This window comes from Archocentrus centrarchus, chromosome 9 (assembly GCF_007364275.1).
Source record: "Archocentrus centrarchus isolate MPI-CPG fArcCen1 chromosome 9, fArcCen1, whole genome shotgun sequence".
NCBI classification, from domain to species: Eukaryota; Metazoa; Chordata; class Actinopteri; order Cichliformes; family Cichlidae; genus Archocentrus; species Archocentrus centrarchus.
The window spans coordinates 18,145,516-18,167,444 of NC_044354.1; the positions used below are offsets into that span (position 1 = coordinate 18,145,516).

The 21,929-nt window shown below is 39.5% G+C and overlaps 1 protein-coding gene across 1 annotated transcript in view; it reads right to left on the reverse strand.

The window, feature by feature from the left end:
- adgrv1 (adhesion G protein-coupled receptor V1) overlaps nucleotides 1–21,929 on the reverse strand; it is a 110,141-nt gene that overhangs the window by 38,978 nt on the left and 49,234 nt on the right. The window contains exons 69-89 of the mRNA XM_030738127.1: nucleotides 21,747–21,895; nucleotides 21,392–21,590; nucleotides 20,934–21,153; nucleotides 20,614–20,853; nucleotides 20,305–20,454; nucleotides 19,962–20,182; nucleotides 19,597–19,876; nucleotides 19,304–19,447; nucleotides 18,577–18,748; nucleotides 18,181–18,319; nucleotides 17,493–18,061; nucleotides 17,108–17,371; nucleotides 15,995–16,112; nucleotides 15,724–15,895; nucleotides 15,390–15,632; nucleotides 13,861–14,268; nucleotides 13,202–13,374; nucleotides 12,850–13,096; nucleotides 12,530–12,669; nucleotides 11,553–11,713; nucleotides 11,296–11,396 (exon numbers count right to left, since the gene is read on the reverse strand). Coding sequence (XP_030593987.1) covers nucleotides 11,296–11,396; nucleotides 11,553–11,713; nucleotides 12,530–12,669; nucleotides 12,850–13,096; nucleotides 13,202–13,374; nucleotides 13,861–14,268; nucleotides 15,390–15,632; nucleotides 15,724–15,895; nucleotides 15,995–16,112; nucleotides 17,108–17,371; nucleotides 17,493–18,061; nucleotides 18,181–18,319; nucleotides 18,577–18,748; nucleotides 19,304–19,447; nucleotides 19,597–19,876; nucleotides 19,962–20,182; nucleotides 20,305–20,454; nucleotides 20,614–20,853; nucleotides 20,934–21,153; nucleotides 21,392–21,590; nucleotides 21,747–21,895 — 4,510 coding nt within the window. The remainder of the gene's footprint in view (nucleotides 1–11,295; nucleotides 11,397–11,552; nucleotides 11,714–12,529; nucleotides 12,670–12,849; nucleotides 13,097–13,201; nucleotides 13,375–13,860; nucleotides 14,269–15,389; nucleotides 15,633–15,723; nucleotides 15,896–15,994; nucleotides 16,113–17,107; nucleotides 17,372–17,492; nucleotides 18,062–18,180; nucleotides 18,320–18,576; nucleotides 18,749–19,303; nucleotides 19,448–19,596; nucleotides 19,877–19,961; nucleotides 20,183–20,304; nucleotides 20,455–20,613; nucleotides 20,854–20,933; nucleotides 21,154–21,391; nucleotides 21,591–21,746; nucleotides 21,896–21,929) is intronic.

Below are 21,929 nucleotides of genomic sequence, written 5' to 3' on the forward strand. Positions count from 1 at the left end.
CCCTACAGGTTATTTAGACCAAGTTTTGGGTGTTCAGTCTGTGTTTGTAAGGCTAGGCATAGGTGTGTGTGTGTATGTAGGGTGGAGTGGGTTGAATGACTGAGTCGTTTCTTGACATGAACTGTTGTGTATATATCACATACACCTGTGTTACCATTTTCATGATCCATGGACCATTCCAACTGCCAACTGCTTTTTTTATGTGTTGTTGTCATTTAAAGCTCAAGTTATTAAATCATGGTCAGGAAAAAACTGTGGTTAGATACACAATTAAAACAAACTGCCAAGGTAGACTGATTGCAATTTTTTTTGGCAACCCAAAAACAAAAGGCCTTTATAAAGATATGTCTCTTCAGTCTCTTTAGGAAATATGCTGTTTCCTTCCTCTGCTCATTATTTAGCTGAGGAAGTTGGCTCACATTTTCTATTCTAAGTTAGTGTACAGCTTGTCAAATATAAGACAGCTTTAAAGCACTCAATTATACAAATTCATGTCAGTATAAATGAGTGCTGTACAACATGATAAAAGCAGAAGCATTACGGCAAGTATTATGTGCTATACGTGACAACAAGAGGGAAACATCCTGCTCAACCCAACCTAGAAAACAAGTGCAAACATCATGCTAGGACGGAAAGAGCACTGACCCCAACAGTTTCAGTGTAAACACTTCTCTAAACTTCCAATGTTCACTCAACTCAACATACAAAGCTCTGCCAAGACAATTTGTCAAACTCCAAAAATAGAACAGGATACCGGGGACTTTGACAACTGAAGGCTCCCACTTGGTTTATCATTCAAAATGTCAGCAGTCCTGTTTGAAGAAGTCCCAATGACAAACTGAATGACTCCACAGAATCAGGTGAAAGGTGCCTGCTGGTGCCCGGAGAGTTTAGCAAGTGCATTTAAATCATTACACTTTAAATGAGCTTCATTATGACAACACATTTACAACACTTTGGCCTTAAACTTATTTCAAGCTTGCATGATATAGAAAAATATGTTCACAGAAATGACAGCAATTGTAGAATAACTTGCCACAAGACACTATGCACAGATAGTTTATCTAACACCTTTAGCTGCTGAAGCATGTAATGAGTGTAAGCAAAGGGAAGTAACAGGTTATGTCCATTGAAGGAGTTTTTTTTTTTTCCCAGAAATTCTCGAGTCTTTGAAAAATAAATTTAATTTAAGTTTCTCCAGTATTACAGCTGTCTATACAAATATGCTTTTCAGACTTATCACAGTGATTTATCATAGTGTGTAAAAATTAAATATACCATTAAGTCAGAAATAACTGCTTTCTCTTGGATAATGGGCTCTCTTGTTCACAACGACCAGCCAGGCAACTGTAGAGAATGATCTACTGTGGCCTCTACCTTTTCTTGGAAAAAGGTCACATAACCCACATTTGGAAAAAGAGTATGTAACTTCCAGACCCTAGAAAGGTCAGAGTCTGAGTTAATCCAACTTGCATTGCTATATATTAACAAATTAACAGAAACACATGCAGGTGATCACAAACCAACAGACACAACTTCTTTTAAACCTGTGCAAAGGCACAGTTACTAGTACTTCTGCAGTGTAATACAACATGAGCAGGAAGCTGTCTACAGTGCAGTGCCCTTTATGTGCATAAAAGCCATCAACGATGAAGATTATCAGGCTACAAGAGACATGAGATAAACATGCAACATTAAATCTCACTATTTTTTGATCACCTTTAGAACCAAGTATAGTTTGCTGTTATATCAGATGATATAGAATATACCAACCAAGCACTACATGAACTATACATTTGCAAATGAACAGGTAGCAGTTATCTTAAGTGACTGCTGTCATTAATTTAAACTGGGCTGATTTTTATACAGTGGTGGTGGAGCTTGGTTAGAGCTCTGCTGCAGTAGGGCAATTTAGTCTGTGTGTTTCAGTGAACAGGGGCCAGGGAGAGGGAGTCTAATTATCACAGGTAGTTTGCATCTAAGAATCACTCTCTCTTCTTTATCCGCAGCAGTGTGCTCAAACAAGAACCCTAAGGAAAAACACATCAGGGAGTGAACAAAGGGGTTGTATATCTGCTCAACCTGTCAGTTATTGTACAGATTTAAGTTGAACTGAGCATGTGTGCATTTTCATTAGCTTGTGTTTAATTTGATGTTGTGTTAAATATAAATGTTGTCTCCTGTGTGTACTCTGCTCTGTCTTGAGGGTAATCCACAGCCTGCACACTCTTTTGCTACATCTACTTATACTCTCGCTGTTTGAACTGATGAGTCACACCAGTTATGCCCAGCCACTTTTAGAGAGAGTCAGACAGAAGAGAAGGAATCAGAGCGAAAGAGCCTTTTGCTGGTAATGTCACAGCTCCCAGCTAAGGCTAGCAGCTGCCAGAATGATAAAGGGGACAGAGAATAGAAGCAGGGACACTACTCATTATTTTGTCACGTAAAGGTGGTGAAAGAAGGGAAACAGTCAGAGGAGCAGAAAAAAAAAACCAGATGAATAAAAGAAAATGAAGGCAAGAGTGAGCCAAGCAGCTGGCTATTACCGAACTGTGTTGCCTCATTTTTCAATAACAGGTAAAGAGACACAGACATATTGTATAGTGAGGTGCAGAAGAAAAATGCTGCTGACTTTAACAATAGATTTAAAAAAAAAGAGGAAACAAAGGCACAAGGAGTTCGAGTACAACTTCTCCCAGAGGCCTTTTTTAAGTCTTCAATGTTCTGTCTATGCACACATACACATGCATACAGTACACCCTGTTTCCAGCAACATGAGCATTCCCTGGATCACATACATACACAGTAACACAAGCCTCAGCCACTGATACTCATACTCTTAAATCACTTGCTGGCCATTTGCTTGACCCTAATACAGTAAAGCATTAAAATCTAAAGGACATGTTCTATTTCATCCTGCTGTTGGCTTTTTAATAACAAAGAAAAAATAACATCTTAAGACTTAGATGTAAACTGTAAAAAAAAGCAGAAGCATATTTAGCTGAGAGGGAGAAGAAGGTAACCAACATACTTTCTTCTTATTTCTCTTCTTTTGCTTTACCATTTCCAAACTCTTGTGGGTCTAAGAACACAATAGGATAGGCATGTATTCTGACATCAACCAGAGACACAGAACCCCCAAAAAACACTGAAAAATACCCAGTGTTTACTGATTTAACGATCGGTTATTCATGATGGGAACAGATAAACTTCCTCAGGAAAAGCAGAGTCACTTGCTTCATTCAGAAAGACTTGTGTTGATCTTATGTTCTAGACAAAAACCACAGTAAAGTCTTGGACTGCACATTTCATACATCTCCTTTCCTGGACACCTGAGAAACTGCATGCACATTTGTTCAAAACCTAACCCTGCCCCCTCCCTCACCACATGCACACACACACACACACACACACAGTAACGACAGGCAGGAACTTTTAGGGATCCTGACAGCAATCACACAGCTTCTGTATTCTCCTCAGAGATGGGAAATGACGGTGGTGGTTGTTGTGCAAGAGGAAAACAAGTTAGTGCAGTGTTTATGTGTGTGTGAGAGTCTGTGCATGTGGATTCAAGGGCAGACTTCTGACTGCTGGATTTGGTCCCGCAGCTAACAGGAAATCCTTTATAACCAGAAGAGTCATCTAAACACCTCCCATGTACTGGAATAAAACAACGAGATCACAGGAATAAACATTTTACTGACTGTGTGGGAATGCTTGTCTCTGTCGAGACGTGGCGAAGGGCTGTTTAATCTCAAAGGAGGAGATATTTAATGGTATTTTGTTTGCATTAGAGATATATGTAAGAAATAATAATCTCTAGGAAAGACATTTTTGGGAGTTCACAAGAAGAAGGAAACGAGAAGCTGAAAGATGAAAAAATAAAATAAAAACAACCCATCATGGACAAGCTGTATATTAAAGAGAGCCTCCACCCAAACATGTTAGTTTTTGCAGTTATTGGCTTATATTTTGTCAAATTACTGACAGCAAGATACAGCTTTATTTAAACAAAAACACACGTTTTGCTTCTGTACAGCGGATTTTAAATCAAACAATCAACAGGTGATTAAAGTGCAGACTTTCAGCTTTAATTAAAGGGGTTTAACAACATTTAGCATTAACTATTTAGGAATTAAGTGGACATCACCAAATAGTCCTTAAACCTACACCACTGTAAGCATAAGGTTTATTTTTAATACTTGGATTCAAATCCTTTGTTGTCAATAACCGCCTGAAGTCTAGATCCCATCAACATAACCAACTGATATGATTCCACCCTTGAGAGGCTCTGCCAGCCCTTTAGTGCAGCCACTTTCAGTTTGTGCGTCTCCTGCATTCAGTTTTATATTTAATAACTGAAAAAAATGCTCTGTTGATTTGAGTGAATGTGACTGACTTGGCCATTGAAGAATTTCCCATTTGCCTGGAGAAACTGTTGGGTTGCTTTTGCAGGATGCTTTGGCTCATTATCCATTTGCACTGTGAAGTGCTGCCCAATTGGATTTGCAGCATTTGACTGAATCTGAGCAGAGTGGGGCCCTGTACACCTCAGAATTCATCCTGCAACTTCTATCAGCAACCACATCAACAATAAACACTAGTGCCTCGGTCCACTGGCAGCCACATGCCCATGACGTAACATTAAATCCACCATATTTGGCAGACAGCGTGGTATGATTTTGGGTCACGAGCTGTTTATCTCATTCTCCATACTTTTCTCTTCTCATCATTCAAGTTAATCTTGATTTCATCTGTGCAGAGTTTTATTTCAGAACTGTGCAGAACTGTCTAATCTGGCTTTCCTGCTCTTGAGTGTAACCAGTGGTTTGCAACTTGTTGTAAACTCGCTGTATTTCCACTCATGAGGCCATCACTTGAATGTAGACTTTGACAATAACACGTCTACTTTGTCGAGAGTGTTCTTTCAGGCCTTTTGGTGTTGCTAAGTTGGCCAGTCCTCCTTCTAAAGAATGCACCAGATTATTGATTTGGCCACTCCTATCCCCTGCTTTCTCTCTGACAGTTGTTTTTTGGGCTTAGTGATGGTCTCCCTAACTTGCACTGACATCTCTTTGGACCTCATATTTAAAATTACATTAAAAAGCTATGAAATACAAATCCAACATACTTTGCTTGTCAGTCAATTGTCCCATTACGTTTGAGCCTCTGAAAATGGCTGTAATTCCTAAATGGTTAATATAAGACTTCGAAGGAAATCCCTTTAATTAATCAGAACTTGCATATACATTTGCACAGTCTGTTGCACACACTGTACAGTACACTGTACTTAATGATTTTAGTTGTTCATTTGTTTTTGTATTTCTGTTAGTCAATATCTATCAGACTATCAGGCTAACACAAATTCCTAAATAACAGTCAAACCTGTGGTGACAGGTCTTTCTCCACCCCCCCCCCCCCCCCCTGCCCCCCCCTCACACTCTCTCTCCCAAAATAAAATTAATGACCAATCAGTCCAGATTCCAAAACAAACAAAAATCTGGAAAAGTTAACATCCTATTTAATGCCACTTGTTGCTTAGTATATCATTAGTAAGTTTTCAGCTTTTTGTGTATTTATATCTTTTTTCCATGTTAGATGTTAGATTCAACTCATTGTCTGAACATAGTGAGAAGATCAATAAAAAGCAAAACAATTTTAACAAATATATGCATATATGACAGGTACCTATATAGCACATTGTTAAATTTCCACGCAGATAAAGACAGACAGACACACCTACAATGGATGTGACAAATTTTTATTTTCTTCTCAGCAGGAGGCCTGACGCAGGTATCCCCATCAGTGGCCACTCTCTGTAGGTGTCTTATTACTGACCTGTCTGACTCGCCAACACCTTCAGCAAGATTCTGTGTCTGAAATACTGTTGGACCAGTTTAAAACTGTCTCATTAAAGCTTTGCAAGCCTGTATATCTGATACTGTGAAGTCTGAGTTTTATACATTTGAATTAAGTATAACTCAAAGAAGATTAAGAAAGACATATTCAGATACACATTACCCAAGACATGCTGAAAGAGTTTGTAGAAAAATTTTCTGCTCTTTCTGGTAAAAGTCACATCACATTTCTGGTAAACAGGCTTGCAGTATGTTTGGGGACTCTAGCACTTTCCTGTCTGTCCTGTTTGCTCCCTCATCTTTCCCTCTTTCTTGTAGCACTGCTGTTTTCTGCTGTCTTAGTTTTCATGATTAGTTTCATTAAACGTTCTGTCTTTGGTGCCCTTGGGTCTGTGGCATTTTTAACTAAATACTAGAGAGATGAGAAGGACGGTAGCTAGAATAATGACAAAGCAATACAATTAAACTGCACAGGCTGAACAAATAGCTTCTATTTTCTCATTTTCTTCGATCTGGTGTCCAGACAACAAAGCAAACTTAACTTACAAAGGATATATTTTCGTTATTTGGCTTCACTAAGCCCAGCAACCTCAGTCACAGTAGGCAGTGGTCCTCAGTGAGGTATGACAACCCAGTTTTTCCTGAATCCAGCTGTATGTTCACGTAAAGGAGGCAAACACAGGCAGGTCTAGAGGTGCATAGAGCATTTCTCAGAAATCTTATAAATCAGGTTAAAAGCAACAAAACTGCAAATATAGTTACACAACCATGTGAATACATAAGTTAACAGATTTTTCTAGATCACTGCTACATTATTAAGACACGTGCTGCTAATGACTATAATCTCATTTCTGGTTTTATTTGATGGTGTTGAGCTCCCTCTAGTTGTCACTGTTGAGTTACATAAGGTAAAAGTCAGTGTAAGATGCTACTGAACTGCAGCAAGTGTGCAACAATAGATGGATAAATGTCTCCTTTTTATAATTTTTATCTCCAAAAGATTTGAATATGTTTAAGAAAGCATCTTGATTTTTTTTTTCTTTTTTTTTTAATGCTGGGCTGTTCGAGTAGTTACAGCTAATGAATTTTCTGTTTCTGCATAAATATCGCCTAAGACACCAAAAAAAATTTCACAACAAATAATAATAATAATAATAATAATAAAAGGCAAACCCTAATGACTAAACGCTTCAGATAAGTGCTGATCTTTCCTGCAGATTAACTTGGAAGACAATTTGATTTCTTTGCTTTTCTTTGCTGGTGCAACTGAAAAATCATTGCTCCATTAATGATTACAAGCAACACTGGCCCAGATATGCTTTCTTTTTGCAGCTCTACTGTTGCTGTCTGTTGAGTTTGCACTGACTTGTCAGAAGAGGACTGAAAAAACACTAATTATAAGAGAGTATTCCAAAAATTAATATGTTGCTTAGATTCATCCTTCAAGTGTACAGGATAATTTTAGAAGTATGCTAGAACCCTGGCCCAACAGTCTTGGTAACAAGCATAGAGCAAATTTAAAAATATGATTTAAAATAATAAGAAGGCTTTCTAAAAGGTCAACGCTGCTTTAATATTTCAATCAGTCTCTGTTTTAGGATTATATTGATTTAAAAGGAGTAAAAAATGATGAAATTGCTTGTGACCCACTCAGAAAACTATCACCTGCTGAACAATCAGCTGTACTAAGTGCTGATCTGCTGCTGACTGCTACCTTGAAAACCCAAGGTTACCTCACTAACCTTAAATTATGCTTCGTCACTCAACTCACAGACTTTCCAAAAGAAGTGAAATATTATGTAAGTCCAGTCTACTGTAGCAGTTGGAGAGAGAAATCTATCAAACTGGCAGTTCTAATTTTCTCCACAGAGAGGGCAAAGGCAGTGAATAATTACAGCCAACACAGATGGCGTACCCTGCCTGCCAGAGGTGGCTGGAGTTGGATATGATCCTTCAAATCAGTGTTGAGGCATTAGCTGCAACCCCAAAAAATACAGGAGACATCCCTGTTACTAATGATGTGTATTGCAGGAAAGAAGCTGGGAGCTCTGCCTATATATATATATATATATATATATATATATATATATATATATATATATATATATATAAAGATTTCTCAGTGGGAATCTCTGAATTTGAAATACATCTTGTTTTATGATTATTGAAGAAAGACAGCGCTATCATTGCATCAGCTATAGCCTCAGATTGACCAAGAAAAACAAAGACTGTCTAAAACAGAACTTTGCAGACTGATACATCTAAAGAAAATAACAAAAAAACAGAGATACTAAAGATGTTTACATCTTTGTCTCAAGGCCAACATTCAATAATTTTCCCTCTTTCTGTTATTTTAGTTATAGTTATAAAAGTTATAAAATATGATTTCCTTTGAACCATTAACTAATAGCTGTAGGAAGACTTTAATATATATACATACCCTGGTGGAATTTATGATTTTTTTTTACATTTTTCAGAGAATATGAATGATAACAAACACTTTCCTTTTACTCATGGTTAGTGGTTGGATGAAAAGCAAGTGTGTTTGCCTTTTTAAAACCATAATGATGACAGAAACTACCCAAATGACAAAGTTTAAATACCCCGGAAGTTTTGGCATGATAACATACAAAATGAGACACACGGGTTTGAATGGCTAATAAAGGTAACCATCCTCAACTGTGACCTGTTGGCCTGTAATTAGTGTGTGTGTGTGTGTGTGTGTGTGTGTGTGTGTGTGTGTGTGTGTGTGTGTGTGTGTGCGTGTGTGTGTGTGTGTGTGTGTGTGTGTGTGTGTGTGTGTGAGTGAAAAGTCAGTGATTTTTGGGCTCCTGACAGACCCCTGCATGTTTCATCCAGTGCTGCACTGATGTTGTTGGATTCTGAGCTACGAGGAAAGCAAAAGAATTATCAAAGGATCTGCAGGTGAAGATACTTGAACTTTATAAAACAGGAATAGGACAAAAAAATATCCAAGGAATTGAGAATGTCAATCAACAGTGTTAAAACTCTAATTAAGAAGTGGAAAATGAGGGATTCTGTTGAAACTAAGCCACGGACAGGTAAACTAATAAAAGATTTCAGCCATGACTGCTAGGAAAATTGCTCAGGATGCAAAAAAAAAAAAAAAAAAAAAAAAAATTCAGCTGACACACAGGACTCTATGAAAAGAATGTGGTGTGGCTGCTTCAAGACGCACAATAAGGGGGCACTTGAAGAAAAGTGGGTGCATGTTCGAGTTGCCAGAAGCCAGCCATTACTGCATCAGTGCCACAAAGCAGCCCGCAAACAGGCTCTGTACTGCCAAACAGTACAGAGACAAGCTTCAAGACTTTTGGAACAAATTTATTTGGAGTGATGAGACCAAAATTGAAGTTTCTGGCCACAACAGGAAACACTACATTTGAAGGGGAGTCAACAAGGCCAATGATGAAAAGTACACGATTCCTACTGTGAAACACGGAGATGGATCGCTGATGTTTTGGGGACGTGTGAGCTACACAGTCACAGGGAACTTGGTCAAAACTGATGGCAAGATGAATGCAGCATGTTATCAGAAAATATTGGAGGAAAATTTGCACTCATCAGTATGATTGAGTCCCTTTGGGGAGATCACAAACGTGAAGTTCATGCAAGACAGCCCAAGAATTCACAGGAACTGGAGGCTTTTGCAAGAAGAATGGGTGGCTTTAGCATCTGAGTAAAATAAAGTGCCTCAACCACAACTACCACATAAGACTTCAAGCTGTCACTGATATTGAAGGAGGTAGAACACAGTATTAAGAACTAGGGTGTGTAAACTTTAGATCAGTGTCATTTGGGTAACTTCTGTCATCATTATGATTTAAAAAGGCAAACACAATTGTTCGATAATCAATGGCTTCACCCAACCACTAACCATGAGTGACAGAAATGTTTGTGTGTGTGTGTGTGTGTTATTATTTATAGTCTCTGAAAAATGGGCAAACCCCTCACGTCACAAATTCTGCCAGGGTATGTAAACTTTTGAGCACAGCTGTACATAAATGCAACATAAAAATACTTGACTGGCAGGTATTATTTTGAGCAAAGAAAACAAACAAAAAATAAAAAATAGATGAACCTGTCAGCAATGCCTTATGCAATCCTGGGCCTAAATGTTACTGAGTTCTCTTTGTGTAAATGGCAAATTTTCATAAGTGGTAAATACTCTGACACAACAGCTATGACAAAGACCTTTATGGTTGATTTACTTGTCACATATAGTAGTGTAGAAAGCAAGAAAGAAAGAAAGAAAGAAAGCAAGAAAGCAAGAAAGAAAGAAAGAAAGAAAGAAAGAAAGAAAGAAAGAAAGAAAGAAAGAAAGAAAGAAAAAAGAAGACTGTCTAAAAAAAATCTGCTTTTAGAGACTTTGGATTTTTTTTTTCAGGAAGCCACTTGAGATACAAGATAAATTGTATAATTAAGTAAAGACAATGATGCCGGTTCAATTTTTATTCAGTACACCCCGCCCATCATTATCTCTAAAATACTTCCAACAGGAGCAGAAGAGCACTAAGAGGCTACATCTTAACATTAGAACCCACATTCAATCAGACCTTCAGCAAGCAGGCCTTCATCATCTGGCTTTGACTAAAAAGCTAGAAAAATACATACAAATTTCTAACCCATGGCACAATCTCAGACACATGCACTTTCAAAGAAGAAGGCATTAATATACAGTAACGTACACACAAGGAAAGAGAACAGGATGGAATTTTCCATCCGAAACCCTTTTAGATTCAGGGGCTCTGCCTGGGCCATAAATGGGTCTAGTCTAAGGTGACTAGCCCTCAAGGATCTCTTTAGATATAGCTTGTGTTTGTCAACCAAAGAGAGGGGGACCAGTGGAAAATTACCAGTCCCGCATTCAGTCACGCAAGCACACATGCACACATACAAACACACACACTTGATCGGGACCACCTGTAGCCACATATCTATCTCGCTCAATGGTTATGTGGCAGCTTGCGTTTTAATGGGCGAGGGTGCGGGGGGCATGGTTGCGTTGTCAGGACGCACCAACCCGCAAACTACGCAAACGATGACACTGGATGATGTTCGCATCCGTGCACATTTCCAAGAAAACACCGGTGACACGTCCAGCGTGTGACATGTGACTGTGGGTGCATGAGTGAGTGCACAGTAAGCTTTAAAATGCTTTAACAAAATAAATCTGTGTATGAGTGCTGTGTTCATGTTTGTAATCCGCACATCTCTAATATGCTGGATCTGCTGGAGCACAGAGAGATGAATGCCTTTACAATAATTCCCAGAGGTGTCCCTGTCATCTACACTTAAGGTTAGCGATGCAGCAGACACAAAGAGATGAGAATGCCAGAGAAACTAATACAGCATTCATTAGCAGTTTAATGGCACACTGCAGCAGGACACAAGAAAATACAAACTAATGCATTACCTGAGTTCCAAGGCAGCTCACCATCATGTGAGTGAGCAGTTTGGCAGCAAACATTGGGAAGCGGGAGCACAGCACGTGGGATATTATGGCTAATGCAAAGCCTGTGGATGGAGAAGTCGGGCTCAGTTGTTAATGATACAGAAACAAGTGATTTATTTGAATTAAGTGGCTATTTATATAAGTGGGGAGCTTCTTATGGAAACTCAAACTCTAGGAGAAAGGTAAGAAGAAAAGAAGCCAAAGGAAGAGTGTTGTACCTGAGATACAGATAAATCCTGAGGCGTAGAAGGCTTCGTTGTAAGATGCAAGCATTTCAAACTCAGCATGGGCTGTATAGATAGACAAGTGGGTGCACGCACATTCAACATAATTCCCACTTTCTTTCACAGCCCTGCAGTACTGACCATCTGATGACCAGCTAGAGGAGAGGACAGGAGAGAAGACAATAAGAGACCAGACAGTAAAACAGAGTATAACAAAATACTAGCAAAGTAAACAGTAAGAGCAACGAGCCTATTACCATGCCTATAGTTGTGTGTAATTTGTTCTCTGGCACAGCCATGTTTGTGTTAGATTGAATGGCACTGTGATTTTGCTCTCTCTTGATATCACTTGTATAATCAGTTTTGCTTCGTGGGATACGTCCTCCAAGTAGCCGTTCAGTCCAATTCAAACCTGCCAAAAACACCATGTTCCTGCCAACTTCAATTCCACTCCCCAGGAATGTCCTCAACAAAGTGACTCCAAGTGTGATGATTCAGAGTGCAAAAGACTGAATGTGCAGATATAAAGCAGAAAAATTTGACATCGGCCACAGAGAGTCCTTAATGAGAGGACGAACTTGGACCTGTGCCTTTCATTTAGCAAATTGTCATGCAATTAAATATTAGGGTGATAAATGACATTCTCTTTATTTGCTAATGAATATGTGTAATCTTAAATGAGGGAAATAGTAATATTGTTGAAATATAAAGATATATTCTCTTATATAAAATATAAATAATATGGAATATAAATTTCATCTAGTAAAAAATACTTTAGTAGGCATACAGTAGAATAAAAAAAACCTCAGCAACTGATATCAAATAACACAAAATAAATTTTGGTTGCATTATCAAGAAATAAAATATTTTGAATATTTTGTTATATATACCTTGAATGGGGGTGTACTATTTTAGTCTACCTAAGGAATAGTTAAGTTTGAATCTGACTTCATGTGTCTGTGGCACATTACCTTGCAGTGGTCTGGTTCCAGAGAAGGCATTGAGACTGGCCTGGTTTAACCTGCTGACCGGGGCTGTGGATACGATACACCACCTCATTGCCATCTTCCAGAGGTCGTGACCCTCTGCCCTGGAGGCTAGCTGAGAATACCTACATATAACCAGATACAACAGAAGAGGGTTCGGTTGCAGACTCAACACAAGATTAATGGCTGTGTCATATCAGAGCAATGCTGCCACCTGCTGTTCAAAAAAAAAAAAAAACCCAATAAATTTTAACATTTTGACAACTGCACATACGTTTCAAATGAAGTCAGTATCTAGCACCTACCTTCCCACTGAGAGCAGTGGCCGTATCGCTAGTGAGAAACCAATGTTCAGTTCTAAACTCAGTCAGCTGAATCCTGCTGAGATTGCTGCAGTCTGCAGTTAAACCTGATGGTACTGCCAGCAGGGTATCCGGGAGCTGGAAGAAGTCTCCATTAAGGCCCCTGAACTTGTGCCCATTAATTTGTGTGGGGTACCACTGGAAAGCAGAGATGGTCATATATGGACATGTTTCCAGAATTGTGCCCTTTCTGGAGAAGAATTTTAAAAAGAAAAATTCCAAGCATGAGTGACTTTATTCCTCATCTGTATTACAATATCATGTAACATGCAATTCTTCACTCATTGACACTCACATCTCACATTGAGTATGTCTAAGGAGGGAGAATGCAAATCGCTCCACCACCTCAGCAAGGTGGCTGAGGCCTCGAGTGTCAATTCGGCTGGAATTGGCCAAGGCGCACAACAAGTCATAGGTCAGATTCCGGCTGCTGTCTTGTAAAGGAGCCCTTTCTGCCTCCACAAGCACCTGGCTCAGGAGAAAAAGTGGGTGAGAAAGACTGAGAAGCAACAATGCATGAATGCAACTGTCAGTCTTTGAGTAAACTAGTGTTGAAATTCTCTTTTTTAAAGCACTCCTTTGAATTACTTTCTTTGGTTTAGGTGTTATAAAGCTTGTGTGTGCTCTATACTGAATTAGAATACTGTCTCTAAATATGCTCCCATATATTCTGTTCATTCTCTTAGACAGCTGGTTAAGAAAAAATACAATAAATAGATTCTAACTTCAACTTTGTGAGAGCATCAATCTTGAGAACTAAGACTTTTCAAATGACAGACTGGTCAGAGTAGATTACAGGAGGTGATATATGCCTAGCTAAGAGACACAAACTACAACACTGACTCACAATTACATGCAACCACACACATTGCACAATATTTTATGCACTTATGAAGTATAAAAAAAAAAAAATCTCCTATTTGTTTGATGCAACTAACAGATGATTGGACTCACCTTTCTCAAACCTTCAAGCACAGCAGTCATCTGTTCACTAGTAAGAGGTGGACTGACTTTATTCACCATCTCCCGCAGCACCTGATTCAATATAGGAGGGTCAAGAGGCTGATGCAGTTGGTCCAGTAAGACCCAGACAGCTTCACTTGCTGCATTTGACACCAGAGTGACATTAGCCAGGCCAAACTGATTGTGTATTGTGGCGCCTCCTGTAGGATTGTATAGCTCCACTTGGAAGCGCTTAGGTGTGGGTAAGGACGAGGCATTTTTAGGTGTTAAAGAAATCTCCAGTGATGTGTTGTGGTTGCCAACATCAAAAGTCAGTCGGCCCTCCTGTTTAGGGAAGTCCATCCCTTCTTTTGCAGGCTGGATTGTAAATGGACCTACCACCTCTTCTCTGGGAACCTCCTACAAAATGAAAAAAAAAAAACAACAGTAAACTCTGCTTGATTTAATTAAAGCAGCAAGTAGAGGAATAAAGGAAATAATAATAGAGTTATGTAACCACAATCATACTAAAAAGAAAAAAAAAGATTAAAAGTGACACAACTTATAAACTTCTCAGCTGAAAACAATGAACAAATCACACATTATCAGACTCTTAATGGCACAATTTCCATTTGTATACAATGATCTAAACTGCAAATAAAGCACATGTAGAACAAAGAAGCTGATCATTAGGGTGAAAGCAACAAAAATGTTGGGCTTTTATTATTCAGCAAACCTGGTGTCTCACAATGCTTTGAGAGATGAAAGCGGATGAAGCAGCCATGGAAGGTTTTTGATTTGATTTTTTTTTTTTTTTTGGAGTGCACTCAACAATCTTTCATCTCCAGTTTTGAAAAGTCTGATGCTTTATGCCCTGGGGGGGTATGTGCAGATATCTTTAATCATAATCCCTCATAGAGAAGGTAGGTGAGGATGAGATTAAAGAGGGGAGGGGAAGGGGAAAACCTTTGGTCTCTCTGAACTCCATCAACAAACCATTGCTTTTATTAATCTACATGAACAGCATTACTGAAGGACACAACAAGAGGCACCAAAATGTAGTTTCATATTTCAGGAAAAAGTTAACATAAAAGTTCAGAATCATCACACCTCTACAAAAGACTGAAACAAATTACAATAACATGGTAGAGTAAGTTTTGGTGCTTATGCTGCTCAATAATGGCTTCAATAATAAAATCAGATTGGTACATGATCAGATATGTGCCAATTAAAGTCAACAAGGCAAATCAGATTGGGGGAAACACATTGGGGGCAATTTGGGGGTTCATTATCTTGCCTCGAAACACTTTGACATGCGAACTGAAAGTGTTGGGAATTGAACCACTGACCTTCTGATTAGTATGCACACAACCACAGCTGCCTAATATAAATGATTCCATGCTGGGTACAGACCCACTCAAACAGCTACATATCCTCCATGCATGTATGTATATACACATATTTTTGTGTGTGTGTGTCAGACACTTGTGCCTTATATACTGTATGTGCTAAATTTCTACATATAGCATGTTTTGTCTTACCACTGTGCGATACTGTACAGACATGGCAGAAGCAGTGCTTGCCCGTCTGTAGACCTGGAGGCTGAGGTTTGTGGTCATCGGGGTGGCAATGGGGAGTCTGTGGCCCACAGCAAAGTATACAACACCATTTGGATTGTCGCTCTCTGCTAAGGTGATGTTGGCAAAACGAGTGGTCTCATTAATGGCAGCTCCAGCACCTACTTGATAAATCTCCACTAGGAACCATGCCTGGTATTCTGGTTCCTACAGTGGAATAGATAAGCACATTTCAAGGTTAGAAACAAAAGAAAAATGCTGCAGCATTGCCTTTGCCAAGATCCACGGCCTCTCTTACTTCATCATCTTGGACCTCCAGAGTGAAAGTACATATTATCTCTCCTCTCCTACAGATCACTGTTCCTGAGGTCTGAACAAGCTGTGTAGTTAGGTTGACTCCATTATTGACAAGACTTAGAGATGCTTTGTTGAAGGTAGCTCTCCAGAAGACCTTCAAATCCTCAAAGGCTCTGAGCAGAGAAAAAATAAATCACATTGATAACGGAACCATTACCAAGAGACAGGTTTTCAATCAACACCAGCAGAAGTTAAAAAAAAAAAGTCATTACCTGTTTTTCTGTCTCTGGAGGTAAAGCAGAGCAGTTCTATTCTCTGAATCTTCATCCAAAACTTGGCCCATCAGAGAATTAAGGCTAAATCCTACAATGCCATTATGGAAGTCACTCCCTGGTGAGGAAGGAAGGAAGGAAGGAAGAAAGAAAGAAAGAAAACAGAGGAATACACAATAAATAGTTTATACCGCATAATATTTTGTGTGCTATAAATTGTGATGCAACAGTGATAAGACATAACACAATCAACAAAAGAAGACAGTTATGAACACATATCAGCAAATACTGTGAATTCAGAAAGTATTTTATTTTAGAACATTTTACTGTGCTCTGGATTATTTTTAAATTGATAGCATTTCCACTTTGAACAACAATCAACACTATAAGAAAGTAAATGCCAAAGTGACATTTTTTGCAAATGCGTGAAAAACTACAACTTCTCATTTACAAAAGTTTTTATTACCATTTGCTGTGAATGTCCATGTGTGTAAAACTGAACTGGCTTGACAGAAAGGCACAGACCTATGTCTACAGGACCAACAATTCATACCACATATTACAACAATAGGAGGTCTAAGGAACTCGATTGTCTGCGTAGACATTGATCAAATCAGGGCAAGTGTATTTAGCTTCTTCTAAAGCACACACTGGCTTCAAGGATTGTAACTGCTGCAGGTCTTAAACCACTGAGATTCTCACTAGAAGACTCAGATCTTATCTGATCTGACAGAACCTGAATAGATCTTCCACACACTGAGCTGTAATTACTGCCAAAATGGCTTTTAGAAAGCAAGGAATTAAAGGAGACCTCTGAAAACTTAAGGATGATTTTCAGATGTTTACATTTGCAGAACTGTCCAAAATAATGTTTTCACTTTGGCATTTGGATTTGAATATGTGCTGCTTAAAAATCTAATTTTTATGAATTTCAAGCTACATATCAATAAAGTATGAAAAGAATAAAAGAGTCTGAATAGTTTCCTAATCTACTGGAAACATCTTACATTGTTTTCTTGTTTTTGCCAGAAGATGCTTGACTGAACCCCCCCCCCAATCTCACACACACACACACACACACACACACACACAAACAATCTTTTTTGCATTTACCAAGAATAGTGATCTTGGCAAAAGCTCCAAATCCCTGGAATGAACTGTCTGTGATCTGTGCTCCTCCCTCTGGATCACTGAGGTAAACATAGAATACTTCCTGTCCCTCAGGCTCTGAGTCATCCAGGATGAGGAGGATAACCTCTGTCTCATTCTCACCAGCCTGCAGGGACACTATAGTGGACTCCAAACGGAAGTCCTGCTCTTCCTTTGCGAGGGTGCCAACAGGTTGCAAATTGATGGGAAGCGGTGTTGTACTTCCATCTGAAATTAAAAAAAAAAAACACATAACAAAAGTCAGAAAATTTTATACATTACACTAAATTACACAATACAATGTACTACAATGTAGATATAAAAGCCATGCAGCAAAATAAGCACATACCTCCATATGCTTGGACTTGAACCCTCACAGCCCCATCTACACTGCCAGACCTGCGCACCCTGAGAACCACTCTGCGCTCCTGCTGGGTTTCCTCATCCCTGTCCTCTTGTACTTGGAGCAGATCAGGTCCAATACTCAGTATTCCACTAGTCACATCGCTAGCCAGGATGGTTACAGTGGCGGCACTGTACTGAGGGTTAAGGCGAGGAGAGGTATGTCTCCATGCTAAGTCTTGATTAAGAACCTGAACATCTGTTAGGTTTACATGGAAGTACTCATCAGGTTCTGAAAGGGAGTCATCAAGTATTGAAAGGCTTAATGAAGCATTGGTTTGGTGAGTTGAGTTAAAGACTAAACGGCCATCTGACACAGCAGAAAAGTCCTCTCCTGCTGCTGCACTGCCTGCTACTGTTCTAAACGATAGGTAGGTGGTATTGCTACGAGAACCGTAAAGTCTCTGAACATACAATGTAATTGTTTGGATGTCCTCTGCAATAACAATCTGACGGGAATCAGGGGAAAACTGGTAGATCCCCAGTGGCTCCACCTCTGCCACTCTAAAACCTGACCTGTGCAGAAGAGACAGAAATCAGAGTGAGGTCACGCGTGATATTAAAGGAGCAGGTAGCAGTCCAATTTTCAATGTTTCAATTCAACTACAACTTACAACCGCTTTTGGAACAACTACCTGAACTTGACAGCACCAATTCCAGCAGTGCTGGAGGCAGCACTGAGGTGTATGGCATAGGAAGCTGGCTCCAATGCATCAGCAACAGCACTTAGAGATATGGCTTTAGTCCTCTCTCCATGGGCCAGGGTTACTGAACCTAAGTATAAAGAAGGAGCTCATTACAAACTGTTAGAAGAGGACTTGCTACACAGAAACACTAAGATGGCAGATGAAGCTCAGTGTGGCATACTGCCACCAAAGGATAAATAATTAGTACCTATGATTGATCAAATAGAAAGGCAAATATATCATATATGAATTTCATTAAACCTTCAAATATATATATTTTAAATACCACACAATCGAATCTTTTCAAAGCTCAATTCTTCTCAGCACTTCCTCCCACTCTCTCACCTGAGTCTGGATCGATAATTCCAGCTTTAAAGCCGGGTAGAGTCTGTCCTGAAGGATACCCAGCCTTCCACTGCACACTCACGTTACCAAACAGCCCTGTTCGTGTCACAGTTGCCTCACAAATCCCCTTTTCTACATTTGACACGTACAGAGCAAGTGAGGCAAAGCCAACCTGCAGAACATAAATGATGGAGGACAGTTAAAAATAGTGTCACTTTGCTGCCCTCATATAGAGTAGAATGGTTATATATAAGGGGTATATGTAAGATGTCATGTGAGTTTGATATTTAGCAACACAAGGATTAAGTACTTGTGTCAAAAAAACAGATAAATGTTCACAAAGTAGTCAATGACTCAGCACCACCTGACTTTTACAGATTTTCTGCAAGTTCTAAATGATTTCAGAGCCTGCAGAGGGACAAGTCAGAGGAATATGATGCTGTATGTCACAGTTTCTCATCAAGTGACTAACAAATGTTTAAATAAACTGATGTTTATGAATCAATTTTCTGACAGTATCTATGAATTATTCTGCCCTGACTCAACAAAAATTGACATATAACTCCATATTTATCATGGATGAAGGTTCAGCTAAAGGAACTGTTCTTTAACAAGTGCCTGCAAACACACACAATGAGCACCAGAAGTAATAGCTCCGATAATTGGCAAAGGTTTCTTTCTCACTGGTTAGTCATTTATGTGTAGAAAAAAAATGTCTACAACTCACCTCTGAGTTAGCAGCTTTTTCAGGTACAATCAGTTGAGCAGCACTGGCCTCATGAAGGAGGCGAGGCAAAGAGCCAAGAGCAGGACTGACAAGTCTAACATCAGTCAGCTCTACTGTGATGCTTGCACCCACTGACAAGAACGCCTGCATTGGGAAGAAACCAACAAAATCAACAGGGGATTCAAAATATTATAAACCTATATTATAAATCCTATTTTAAAGAGTGTAATCCCTTTTAAGTATTTACTAAATGTATTTCTCTACACTAGTGTCACTAAAAATTGATTTCTCACCTGGCTGCTGATGGGCAGAGAGAGAGCACTGAATCGCTGTCCCTCTATTAAAAGCAGTCGTCCTTCAGCTTTGCCAGCCAGTGTTTCCTCTATGTCCATCCCTTCATCTATCTCACCAGTGATCCTATACCCTACACTAGCGTTGCCAAATAGCCCAGCAAGCCGTGTCACATTTATAACTACAGCTCTGCTGATCTCAGACCCTGAGCTGAGGACCACTATAGACTGTTGCTCAGGGTTCAAGGAAAAGACACCATGAGGATCGTCATTAGCAGGCACCCTATGGGTGAGAGAGGAAAATTAATATTATGTTCATTCAGTCTTTGACTCTTCTCCTACCTTTGTCTAATTATGAAATGACAAACCTGATGTGGGCTTTGATCAGATTTGGGTTGGGATCTAGAGTACCCCCACCCTCCACAGATGTAAGTTGGAGAATGTAGAGCTCCTCTAGCTCTGGCACTGCATCGGGCTTCAGATTAAGGACAATTTCTGTTTCTCTTTGGCCTTCCTGAATCATCACCGAGCCAGTTAAGGCTAGGAAATCACCTGCAGTATCTGAGTCACTCTGTACCTGCCAGTGGACCTGTGGATACAATACGGCTGTGTTTACAATTTAACAGTGGACACAAAGAACTATATTTTTAGCTAGTTTAAGCAGTAATACTGGATATTATTAGTAAATAGTAAAAGTTTATAATCAATTACCGTGATGTTACCCATGACACCTTCTCTACGCATTATCAGAAAGGAAATGTTTAATGGACCCTCTGCTTCTGTGGATTCATTGTAGACACGCTCTCGAAGAGCATCCTTAGAAAACTGGACTATACCATTGGGGTCACCAAACTTCTCTATCTGCCAGAGGAAAACATTAGGAGAGTAGGAATGAGTCGGGACAATAAGGCTTGCTTTCGGTAGAAAGTACTTTGGAACAGAAACTGCCTTGTCCAACAATATTAACAAACTGATTAATGATGGTGGAATCAACTTTGCAGACATTATACAGTGAAATACCTTCAGTTTTATGGAACCAGCCTGAGGATCAACATCCATCTCTCCAGACAGAATACTGAGCTCTATAATAAATGTCTCTTCCACCTCTACTTCCCCATGGGGAAGAATCAGTAGTTCTATGGTGTGTGTGCTTAACTCTCCATCCTTGAAGAAGAAGGACCCATTCACAGGCCCTCTAATGTCAGTATTGTTGAGGGGAAGGGGCTCTCTACTGTTAGGGCCAAGGATTCTCCAAGCAACCTGTGAAAAGGGTTTGAACAGTTTGATGTGATCATGGAAAACAATCATGTGATTTATGTTTATGGCATTGTTCTTCATACCGTTCCATTGCCTACAAGGCCTCCTGATCTCTCCAAAACCAGACTGAGTTTTAAAGTGGAGTTAGGATTGGCCACATTGATTAGACTCTCATTGAGGAAACGGACAACCCCACTTGGAGAGTCGCTTTTGCTGATGGTTATCCTCGCAACATTTTGGGAACCTAGAACTGCGCCATCTGTAGCTCCAACCAGGATGACCTCAAATATCTCTGCATATTCACTGGGGGGGGGGGGGGGGGGACACAATTACAGTAGTTGTAGAATGAAATAAAGTCTTTACTGTTAACTGTTTGAAATATTAATTATTTTTTAACTTGATGGCAGAAAATGTGTGTATCTGTGTGTGTGTGTGTGTGTGTGTGTGTGTGTGTGTGTGTGTGTGTGTGTGTGTGTGTGTGTGTGTGTGTTAAATATATTGTACACCTTAAGCTGCACATGTAGACATTTTTTCTTCTCACCTGATCAGGTCATCTATGACAGTAACATTAATGAAGCTGGTATTTTGTCCATGGGCAAATGCCACCGAGCCATTATACAGGATATAGTCAAGATCAGGGGCTGCAGTCAGGCCTTTAGAAATAAAATGAGCAGAAACTCGCCCGTATGTGCCCAATCTTCTCACCACTGGAATCAACACGGTACCAACATTCTCCTCAACTGGAAGCAAGAAAGGCATGGTATAAAGGGATTATTCATATAACAAATAATCTTCAAATATCTTCTCCGTCAAACAATTCTCCGTCAAAAATTGGGCAACTTGAATGTTTTACAAGACAAAAAAAAAACACCACCATTTTGGCTTCTTTTTGTTACCTGTAATGTTAACATAGTCCTCCCTGAACTCCAGGATACCCTCAACATTATCATTCTTTAGTATGATGACAACAAGAAAAGAAATGCTGCCTATAGCTGGTGGCTGGTCCAGCTGTAGACCTGACTCTCTCACGGTGTAGTCAACATCGCTGGCCACAAGAGGGAGACATAGAATAAAGAGTC